The sequence below is a fragment of the Mustela nivalis genome (assembly GCF_964662115.1).
Source record: "Mustela nivalis genome assembly, chromosome: 7".
Lineage (NCBI taxonomy): Eukaryota > Metazoa > Chordata > Mammalia > Carnivora > Mustelidae > Mustela > Mustela nivalis.
The window spans coordinates 111,275,828-111,288,114 of record NC_139026.1 but is presented as its reverse complement, the minus strand read 5'-3'; the positions used below and the strand labels follow the sequence as shown (position 1 = coordinate 111,288,114).

The following is a 12,287-nucleotide window of genomic DNA, read 5'->3' as shown; positions in this document are numbered from 1 at the left end:
GATTGAAGAAATATTTATGGACTGAAAAACCAGTTTTTAAAATGTCAATAATATCAACAGTGGAACAAACAAGATGGAAGCTCTGAGTTGTTTAGAAATCATGAACATACAGTCATGGCCAACAGACATATGAAACAATGCTCCACATCACTCAGCATCAGGGAAATACAAATCAAAACCTCAATGAGATACCACCTCACATTTGTCAGAATGGCTAAAATGAACAAGTCAGGAAATGACAGATATTGGTGAGAATGCAGAGAAAGAGGAGCCTCCTCACACTTTGGTGGGAATGCAAGATGGTATAGTCACTCCAGAAAATAATGTGGAAGTTCCTTAAAAAGTTAAAAATAGAGCTACCCTCGCTATGACCCAGCAATTACACTGCTAGGTATTTATACAAAGGATATAAACATAGTGATTCAAAAGGGCACATACACCCTAATATTTATAGCAGCAATGTCCATAATAGCCAAACAATGGAAGGAGCCCAGATGTCCATCAACAGATGAATGGATAAAAAAGTGGTGTATATATACAATGGAATACTACTCACCCATCAAAAAATGAATACTTACACTTACATCGACATGGTTGGAATTAGAGGGTATTACACCAAGCAAAATAAATCAGAGAAAGAGAAACACCATATGATTTCCCGAATATGTGGAATTTAAGAAACAGAACAGATGAACACAGGGGAAGGGAAGGAAAAATAAAATAAGATAAAAACAGAGAGGAAGGCAAACCATAAGAGACTGTTAACTCCAGGACACAAACTGAGGGTTGCTGGAGAGGGGGTAAGATGAGGTGATTGGGTGATAAGCATTAAGGAGGGCACTTGATGTAATGAGCACCAGGTATTATATGCAACTGATAAATCACTATATCCTACCCCAAAACTAATAATATATTATATGTTAACTAAATGGAATTTAAATTAAAAATAAAAAAATAAAAGCAGGTCTCCAGACCAGCAGCATCAGCATCACCTGGAAGTCTATTTAAAAAACAGAATATTGGGCTGCACAGCAGACCTACTAAATTGAATCTGCATGTTGACAAGATTCCTGGCTCTCTATATATGCAATAAAGTTTGAGAAGATGTTTTAGACAACAGGTACTAAAGACTCTTAGGATGTCAAGGGTTGACCAGTGACATGCAGGTTTCTTTTCCTTTTTTTTTTTTTAAGTTATACTAGTCACCATACAGTACACTATTAGTTTTTTTCCTTATTATTATTTTTTATTATGTTATGTTAGTTACCATATAGTACATGGTTAGTTTTTGTGTAGTGTTCCATGATTCATTGTTTACATGTAATACCCAGTGCTCCATGCGATACATGTCCTCCTTAATACCCATCACTGGACCAAGGCAAGAAACAACAAATGTTGGAGGGTATGTGGAGTAAGGGGAATCTTCTTACACTGTTGGTGGGAATGTAAGTTGGTACAGATACTTTGGAAAACAGGGTGGAGGTTCCTCAAAAAATTAAAAAGAGACATCATGAATTGTTGATGTAATATTCCATGATTCATTGTTTGCATATAATACCCAGTGCTCCATGAAACATACAGATTTCAACACAAGACAAAAATCTTTAGTTTCATGAAAAATCTTCTGTATTAGTTTCCTTAAAAGTGCATGATTTCCTGGTTGTTTCATTTGCATTTAAGGAAGTCATTAATGAAAACCTCATGTTTGAAGTGGCGGGGGGGCGGTGGAAGGTTGGGGTACCAAGTGGTGGGTATTATAGAGGGCAGAGATTGCATAGAGCACTGGGTGTGGTTCAAAAATAATGAATACTGTTATGCTGAAAATAAATAAATTATAAATAAATAAATAAATAGTCTTGTAATAAATTCAATAAATAAATAAAAACAATCTCATAATCTGAGGAGCCTCAGCCTGAAGGGTTAAAACTAAGAGAGAAATGATGGCAGTTAGCAATTCCATGAGCAAGAAATAGGATTCTAAGACCACACAGAGAGAAATCTGATGAAACAGTATAGAAAAGGACCGGCCTATGTTTTCCAGAGACAATTTTCTGTACTTTGTCAAGACCTCAAAACTGGGATGTTTGGGTGGCACAGTCCATTGAGCATCTGCCTTCAGCTCCGGTCATGATCTCAGGGTCCTGGTATTGAGTCCCACATGGGGGCGGGGGTTCCTCCTCAGTGGGGGGCCAGCTCCTCCCTCTGCCTGCAGCTCCCCCTTCTTGTACTCTCATACTCTCTCGCTCACTCTGGCAAATAAATAAGTCTTAAAAAAAAAACTCAAAACTCTTTATGTCAGCCAAATATAGCAGTAAACCCCAGTGGAGAGTATCATTTGGGCAGGCTGGAAAGCCAGATTCCAAGAGGAAAATCTTCAGAGCTGATCAGAGGGGAAATAAGTAGGTGTGGCTACAAAAGGAAGGAAAATGAAACCTAGAGATCTAAGAAGGATGAAGAAAGGCGGAGCTGGCAGAGAATACGCTTTTGAGCTAAGTTGGTGGTGATTAGCACATACCAGAGAAAAAAGGATGGTTTTATTCCAATGAAGCTGAATTTTCAAACTCAAGCCCTGACTCAAAAAATTGACTCCAACAGAGGATTTTTAGGGCAGTGAAATTATTCCATATGATACTATAATGGTAGATACATGTCATTATACATTTGTTAAAACTCATACAATGCACAACATCAAGAGTGAACCCTATTGTAAAGCATGAACTTTTGATGATAATCATGTGTCACTGTTGGCTCATCAGTTGCAGCAAATGTACCACTTTGGTGTCAGATGATGATAATGGTTAAGATGAGGGTCAGGAGAGGGATAAGATATATGGGAACTCTGTACATCCCACCCAAATTTGCTGTGGACCTAAAACTGCTCTGGAAAATAGTCTATTATTTATTAAATGCTTATTGGTTCCAAAGAACTAAACTAATCTGGTCCCCAACCTTCCCCAAATTTTTACTTTTAAAATAAGTAGAAGACGTGAATGATAAAAGCAGGTCTAAGTCCACCATCATTGTAGCCACAGAATCAATCAGGGACTTCCAAGAAACAGCAAAAAATGCGATGCAGGAAACCTGGCTGGTCTGTGTCTTTAACTGGGCTCTTCACCCACAACTAGACTCTCTCTCCATAAGGAAAACCGACTGTCTCGAAATGCCCTAAGAGGAACAAAATTAACATGCCTAGAACATGTTACCTCATAGTGGTTTGTATCTACATACAAATACAACCCATCATGGCAATAACAAATTTAGACCTCATCCTTAATCATTTGTTGTATGTTTCTTAAGTAATGGTAATATGCTGTGTCCATGAATTAGAACCATACCAGAGGAAACCCCAGATAAGAGGGAATGAATCTTGGGACCACTCTATCTAAAAGAATCGGCCCACGTGGAAGGCATTAGGGCTTACCCTCTTTGAGGCTGTATACATGTTAAGTGTTTCCCCTTTGCAAGCCCATCTTTGTGTGAAAGTGCCAAAAGCACATGTTGTGATGAGCACTGGAAGAATACGCAATGGAAGAATCCTTGAACACTACATCAAAAGCTAATGATGTACCATATGTAATAAAAAATTAAAAAGTTTAAAAGTTTAAAAAATAAAAGTGCCAAGAGCAAAGCACATTTTTAATAGTGAAAAAGGAAAAACAAAACAGTGTTGGGTTTTTTTTAGTTCTTGATAGTGCTCCATAAATCAAAATAGCACTATATACATACATTACTCTCCTACCCATTTTGTTCCTATAAAATAGGATATCTAGATAGCCTAGATAGCTAGATTTAAACACCCTCCCCTGACCTCCCTCTGCCACTACATAACACTATAAAAGAAAGTTTCCAAATGTTTTAAAGCATTTGCCTTGTTTAAAGGGCACCTGGGTAACTCAGTTGTTTAAGTGTTTGACTCTTAATTTTGGCTCAGGTTGTGACTTCAGGGTCCTGAGATTGAGCCCAGGATGGGGCTCTGTGCTGAGCATAGAGCCTGCTTAAGATTTTTTTTCTCTCTCTCTCTCTTTTTTCTCTTCCAGGGCCCCTCTCCCTCCTCAAAAAATAAAAATAATAAAACAAAATATAAATAATTTGCCTGTTTTCTGGAACAATTTCAAAGAATAACTACCTCAAAGCTATAAATAATGCTACTAAAGCCACTGTTTTAATTTCCAAACACTTTGAACCCAGATTTTCAAAAGTCATAGAATGGCGTTTTATGTTTAAACATCTAAATTCAGCTTTCTTCCAGGGAAAAAAGGCGAGGAGGTTGGAGGGAGATTAAGACTAAAATACTCCTTATTTGCACAATTTGACAAAATCTTCCAAATTTCTCAGTATAGATGCCCACTGACCCAGCAATTCCCCTTCTAGGAATTTTTCACAAATATATTTGTATATTCACATGAATGTGTACATAAATGTGTACTGCTGCATCATCTATACCAGTAAAAACTAGAAACAGCATAAATGCCTATTAATTGTTTAAATAAATGATGCACGCACCATATTATGCACCAATTTTTTAAAATGAGGTTGACCTAGCTATACATCTTGCCGTGAAAAGAGATCCATCTGTGGGAAAAGGCAAATTGCAAAACAATATTAATAACTTGTATGGATGAAAATTTCTGTTAAAGTACACCAAAAAACGATACAGAGTTGTGGAGTAAGAGAAATTTCTGTTTCTACTTTACTCACCTGTCTGCATTTTTTCCAATTTTTTTACAAGGTTACACCACTTTTGGAATTTCTTTTTAAATTAAACACAAAACGCAAGAAGTCCAAATAAATATATCAGCGTGTTAAAAAAAAAAAAACCATTGACCCAATATATGTATGTAATAAATATAGACCATTATTATAATTTGCAAAAATCCAAATAAATCCCTTGATTGCCCTGGTGGCATCTTAGTAAAGCCCCGTTGGATGTCGTCCCTGGAAAGAAAGCTTTGAAAATGAACACCAAACTTGCCTGGACTTCCAGGGAAGCGTCAAACCTCCACCGCGAAGATGGATGCTCGGGAAACAGAAAAAGCTTCTGTAGCCTTGCTGGCAGCCGGGTTGGCGGAGAATGCACATGCACAGCAGAGCTGGGCCGGCTCGTCCAGTCATCTAGCCTAGAGTTTAGATGGCGGGACGCCCCTCCAAGGTTCGCTCAGGCCCCGCCCACCAGCGGCCGCCCAGCTTTCGTTTCCCACTGAATGGAAAGTGAAACTCAGCGGGAGTCAGCTGTGCCCAGTGCCTCCGCATGGGGAGCAAGAGCGATGCACTGCCCACACCCGGCCGCTGGGAGACCCAGTGGTCACTGGGGTTTCGCTTTTCAACAGGTATGCTGTGCTTCCGGGGCTTGCCCTTTGCCTGCTAGGCCAAGCATACATGGGCCTTTTTATCCGGCATTTTATGGTCATTGAGAGGGCACTTAATGTGAGGAGCACTGGGTATTACAGAAACTGATCGATTATTCAACACGACCTATGAAACTAATGATGTATTTGCTGTAAAAATAGCTTTTCTCTAAAAAGTTAGCTGGCTAATTGAAAAAATTAGCCAACTAACTAAACTAAAAATTAGTTGGCTAATTGAATTTAAGTTTTAAAAAAAGGATGTGTCTTACAGTCTTTTGGTGTTTCACAGTATACATTTTGCCTTTCATAATATAATTTCTGAAATTGTGTATCTTAAAATCGATGGCTTGTTGATTCAGTGAAATGTGGCACATGGGTATAATGACCTTATTCCTTGATTCTGCTGCTGTTCCGCGGAGCCAGCAGAGGACAGTGGTGGTGAATGGTGAAGCAAAGAGGAGAGAAGAAGTAAACTGTTTATTCCTCAGAACTTACAATGAGAAGATCTAACAAAAGGGTGTTCTTTGAAAGCATTGGCTGACATTTCTCAAAACCAGGCAAGAAAGAGTTTAAATTGAAACTGGCTGATAGTTGCCTCAAAAGAAAGTTTGGCGGGGGGGGGGGGGGGGGGGGGGGGGGCTGGGTGGCTCAGTCCCTAAGCGTCTGCCTTTGGCTGGAGTCCTGATCCTAGGGTTCTGGGATCAAGCCCTGTTCAGCGAGGACCCTCCTTCTCCCTCTCACTCTGCACCACCCCCGCTTGTGCTCTTGCTCACTCTTTCTCAAATAAATGAAATATTTAAAGAGGAGAAGAAGAAAGGAAGGAAGAAAGAGGAGAGAAGGAAGGAAAGAAAGAGAGAAGGAAGGAGAGAGAGAAAAAGAAAGAAAGAGAGATAAAGAGAGACAGAGAGAAAGAAAGTTTGTGCCCTAAGAAGCATTTTCTATAACTTGCACGGTTTCACTGAAAATCACAGGTGGATTTCCTTCTCCTTTTCCTTTTTGATTCCAAGTGCAAGACAAGAAGCCACACCTAACTACCTCACTTGAAAACTGCCTAAATTTGATCACAGAGAAAAACCCTTGGCTGACTTTATTCGATTATCAAGTTCTCCTTTGCTGTGGAAAGCTACTTTTAGAGAAAAGCTATTTGTACAAGATGAGGAAAAATTTATAGAACCTGTTAAAAATTTATAGAACCTGTTAATTTTCATTCTAGGAAAAGGACAGGCTAGGGAAGTGGTGTTTTAAGAAAAAGAAAAAAAAAATCAATGACTAATAAAGTACATATTAGTACTTCTTTACATAGTTCATTTCTCCACAAACACTTCTGGTTTCATGTGACTTGTTTGCTCATTCTCCTCCATAACTCTTTCCCTTGTCTGTTTTCTTCTGCATTTTATCAAGACATGCTTTTTGTATTTTAAAACTTATTTTATTTTGCATGGTTCCAAAAATAAATTATAAGTTTGATTTTCAGGTGTGTAGATTGAATCTCTGTCATAAAACTTTTTTGGGTAAACACAGTCTGTTAAGGAGTGAGTGGAGATAAACTGAAGCAGTCAAACAGAACCATAATCTGTTTTAGTTTACCCTGAAATTCATGCCAGGAAATTAAAACTAAAACAGATTACAATTTGGCATCTATTACCTTTCCTAAATTATTCTCTATTCTCTGGCAATTTATTGCCTTTTTAAATTAAATATTTTATTTTTTGGAAAGTAATTTTAAACATACAGAGAAGTTATAAAAGTATAACAATGATCCCATATACTCTTTACTTATTATTAACATTGTGGCACAGTTGCTTTATTATTTTTTCTCTTGTGTACACACAGGCACACACACACACCCTATATGTATATATTTTAAATCAGTGTTCTTTTGTTTGCTGAACTATTGGAAAGGAAATTGCCTATAAAGACTCACCACCCATAATAATCCAATGTATCTCCTAAGACCAAAGAAATTTTCTTACATTAAGTGAGAGCAATTGTCAAAATCAGAAAATTTAATATTGATAAAATACAATTTTCCAACACATACACTAAATATTTAAATGCTGCCAATTATCCCAATTTGTCCTTTATATTAACTCTTTTTTTACCAACACAAAATCCAAGCTATAATATTATTCATTTGGGTTTTTTTTTTTTAAGATTTTATTTTATTTTTTTGACAGACAGAGATCACAAGTAGGCAGAGAGGCAGGCAGAGAGAGAGGGGGAAGCAGACTCCCTGCTGAGCAGAGAGCCCGATGCGGGGCTTGATCCCAGGATTCTGGGATCATGACCTGAGCAGAAGGCAGAGGCTTAACCCACTGAGCCACCCAGGTGCCCCCATTTGGGTTGTTTTTTTTTTAAGATTTTATTTATTTACTTGACAGACAGAGATCGCAAGTAGGCAGAGAGGCAGGCCAAGAGAGAGGAGGAAGCAGACTCCCCACTGAACAGGGAGCCCAACATGGGGCTCAATCCCAGGACCCTGAGACCATGACCTGAGCTGAAGACAGAGGCTTTAACCCACTGAGCCACCCAGGCATCCCTCATTTGGGTTTTTATTATTAAATGTTTTATTTTGACAAAATTGTGGAGTCACATGTGGCTATAATAAATACAACAGAGAAATTCCAGTTTCTACAACCTTTAAAACGATAGCACACATCACAACCAAGATATTGATACCACTGAAGTCATTGTCAATACAGAACATTTCCATCACCACAAGAATCCCTTATATTGCACTATTATACCCACACCTACTTCCTTCCAGCACTGCTCCCTCCTCATCTGACATTACTCACCTGTTCTCCTTTTCAATAATTTGTCATTTCAAAAGTTTTATGTATTTGGAATCAAACAACATGTAAACCTTTGGAAAAGAGGTTTTTTTTTCCCACAAAATATAATTCTCTTGAGATTTATCCAGATTATTGAGTATATCATTAGTTTGCTCCTTTTTATTACTCAGTAGGATTACATGACACCACAGTTTAACAATTCATACATTGAAGAATATCTGGATAATTTCCAGTTTTCTTTTTTATAGAATTCAGAGGTAGAATTCAGTGATTCATCAGTTGTATACAACACCCAGTACTCATTACTTCAAGTGTGCTCCTTAATGTCCATCACCGAGTTATCCCATCCCCTTATGCACCTCCCCTCTAACAACTCTGTTTGTTCCCTAGAGTTAAGAATCTTGTTCATGTCAATATCATTCTCAATGGGAAAAAACTGAGAGCCATCTCAATGAGATCAGAAACACTTTCACCATGCTGTGCAACATAGTACTAGAATTTCTAGCAACAGCAATCAGACAACAAAAAGAAATAAAAGGTATTCAAAGTGGCAATGAAGAAGTCAAACTCTTTCTCTTCACAAATGACATGATACTTTATAAGTAAAACCCAAAATACTCCACTTCCAAACTACTAGAACTCATATAACAATTCAGTAATGTGGCAGAATACAAAATCAAAACACAGAAATCAGTTGCTTTCTTATACACTAACAATAAAAAAATTGAAAGGGAAATTAGAGAATCCATTCCATTTGCTATAATACCAAGAACCATAAGATACCTTGGAATAAGTCTATGGACACTCATGAAAGAAGTTGAAGACACAAGAAGATGGAAAAGCATTCCATGCTCATGGATCAGAAGAATAAACACTGTTAAAACATCCATACGGCCCAGAGCAATCTAAACTTTCAATGCCATTTCAATCAAAATTCCACCGGCATTTTTCAAAGTACTGGAACAAACAATCTTAAAATTTGAATGGAACCAGGAAAGACCCCAGATCGCTAAGGAAATGTTGAAAAAGAAAAACAAGGCTGGGGGCATCACGCTGCCTGACTTCAAGTTTTATTACAAAGCTATGATCACCAAGACAGCATGGTACTGACACAAAAAACAGATACATAGACCAGTGGAACAGAATAGGGAGTCCAGATATGGACCCACAAGTCTATGGTCAAATAATCTTCGATAAACCAGGAAAAAATATGGATAAAAAGTCCCTTCAATAAATGGTGCTGGGAAAATTGGACAGCTATGTATAGACAAATGAAACTTGACCATTCTCTTACATTATATACAAAGATAAACTCAAAATGGATGAAAGACCTCAACATGAGGCAGGAATCTATCAAATTCCTAGAGGAAAACATAGGCAGTAACCTCTTCAACATCAGTCACAGCTTCTTTCAAGAACTTCTTTCAAGTCACATCTTTAAAAGCGAGGGAAAAGAAGTAAAAATGAGCTTTTGGAACTTCATCAAGATAAAAAGCTTCTGCACAACAAAGGGAACAATTAGCAAAACAAAGAGGCAACCCATGGAATGGGAGAAGATATTCACAAATGATGCTACAGACAAAGGGCTGATATCCAAGATCTATAAAGAAATTCTCAAACTCAACACCCAAAAAACAGATAATAATGTCAAAAAATGGGCAGAAGACATTAACAGACACTTCTCCGAAAGAAGACATACAAATGACTAACAGACACATGAAAAAATGTTCATCGTTAGCCATCAGGGAAACTCAAATCAAAACCATATTGAGAACTCTATGGTCAACTAATCTTCGACAAAGCAGGAAAAAATGTCCAATGGAAAAAAGACAGCCTCTTCAATAAATGGTGTTGGGAAAATTGGACAGCCACATGCAGAAAAATGAAATTGGACCATTTCCTTACACCACACACAAAAATAGACTCAAAATGGATGAAGGACCTCAATGTGTGAAAGGAATCCATCAAAATCCTTGAGGAGAACACAGGCAGCAACCTCTTCGACCTCAGCCACAGCAACATCTTCCTAGGAACATCGCTAAAGGCAAGGGAAGCGAGGGAAAAAATGAACTATTGGGATTTCATCAAGATCAAAAGCTTTTGCACAGCAAAGGAAACAGTTAACAAAATCAAAAGACAACTGACAGAATGGGAGAAGATATTTGCAAACGACATATCAGATAAAGGACTAGTGTCCAGAATCTATAAAGAACTTAGCAAACTCAACACCCAAAGAACAAATAATCCAATCAAGAAATGGGCAGAAGACATGAACAGACATTTCTGCAAAGAAGACATCCAGATGGCCAACAGACACATGAAAAAGTGCTCCATATCACTCAGCATCAGGGAAATCCAAATCAAAACCACAATGAGATATCACCTCACACCAGTCAGAATGGCTAAAATAAACAAGTCAGGAAATGATAGATGCTGGCGAGGATGCAGAGAAAGGGGAACCCTCCTCCACTGTTGGTGGGAATGCAAGCTGGTGCAGCCACTCTGGAAAACAGCATGGAGGTTCCTCAAAATGTTGAAAATAGAACTGCCCTATGACCCAGCAATTGCACTATTGGGTATTTACCCTAAAGATACAAACGTAGTGACCCAAAGGGGCACGTGCACCCGAATGTTTATAGCAGCAATGTCCACAGTATCCAAACTATGGAAAGAACCTAGATGTCCATCAACAGATGATGGATAAAGAAGATGTGGTATATATACACAATGGAATACTATGCAGCCATCAAAAGAAATGAAATCTTGCCATTTGCGACAACATGGATGGAACTAGAGCGTATCATGCTTAGTGAAATAAGTCAAGCAGAGAAAGACAACTATCATATGATCTCCCTGATATGAGGAAGTGGTGATGCAACATGGGGGCTTAAGTGGGTAGGAGAAGAATAAATGAAACAAGATGGGATTGGGAGGGAGACAAACCATAAGTGACTCTTAATCTCACAAAACAAACTGAGGGTTGCTGCGGGGAGGGGGGTTGGGAGAAGGGGGGTGGGGTTATGGACAGTGGGGAGGGTATGTGCTTTGGTGAGTGCTGTGAAGTGTGTAAACCTGGCGATTCACAGACCTGTATCCCTGGGGATAAAAATATATGTTTATAAAAAATAAAAAATTAAAATAACAAAAAAACAAACAAACAAAAAAAAACCATATTGAGATACCACCTTACACCAGTTAGAATGGCCAAACTTAACAAAACAAGAAACAACAAGTGTTGGAGAGGATGTAGAGAAAGAGGAACTCTCTTACAGTATTGGTGGGAATGCAGGCTGGTGCAGCCATTTTGGAAACCAGTGTGAAGATTCCTCAAAAAATTAAAAATAGAGCTACCCTATGATCCTGCAATTGCACTACTGGGTATTTACCCCAAGATACAGATGGAGTGAAAAGAAGGGCCACGTGTACCCCAATGTTCATAGCAGCAATGGCCACAATTGCCAAACCATGGAAAGAGCTAAGATGGCCTTCAGCAGATGAATGGATAAAGAAGATATGGTCCATGTGTACAATGAAATATGCCTCCATCAGAAAGAAGGAATACCCAATTTTTGTAACATGGACAGGACTGGAAGAGATTATGCTGAGTGAAACAAGTCAGACAGAGAAATCCATTTATCAAATGGTTTCACTTTCTTGTGGAACATAAGGAATAACACAGAGGACATTAGGAGAAGGAAAGGAAAAGTGAATTGTTGGAAATCCGAGGGGGAGATGAAGGATGAGAGACTATGGATTCTGAGAAACAAACTGAGGCGTTTGGAGGGGAGGGGTTAGGTGAGACTGGTAGCAGTTATTAAGGAGGGCACATATTGCATGGAGCACTGGATGTGGTGTATATATGATGAATCATGGAACACTGAAAAAAATTAAATTAAATTAAGATGTTAAAAAAAAAAAAAAAGAGTCCTGTTCATGACCTTAGGGAAAAGGCTCTCGGTTTTTCCCCATTGAGACTGATATTCACTGTGGATTTTTCTTATATCACCTTTATGGTATTGTGGTAGGTTCCCTCTATCCCTGCACTACAGAGAGTTTTTATCAAGAACAGATGCTTCTGTCAAATGCTTTTTCTGCAACTATTTGAGAGGATCATATGGTTCTTGTTCTTTCTTTTATTAATGTGGTG

General features: G+C 38.3%; 1 protein-coding gene across 9 annotated transcripts in view; it reads right to left on the bottom strand.

The window, feature by feature from the left end:
• The window catches only part of USP18 (ubiquitin specific peptidase 18), a 60,733-nt gene extending 55,521 nt beyond the window's left edge, over positions 1 to 5,212 (bottom strand). For 7 of the 9 annotated variants that reach the window (XM_082738179.1, XM_082738180.1, XM_082738181.1 and 4 more), the window contains exon 1: positions 4,973 to 5,212. In XM_082738179.1, coding sequence (XP_082594305.1) covers positions 4,973 to 5,112 — 140 coding nt within the window. In that variant the 5' untranslated portion in view covers positions 5,113 to 5,212. The remainder of the gene's footprint in view (positions 1 to 4,972) is intronic. The other 2 variants (XM_082738186.1, XM_082738187.1) reach the window with 2 other exon arrangements.
• Positions 5,213 to 12,287: the final 7,075 nt, after the last annotated feature.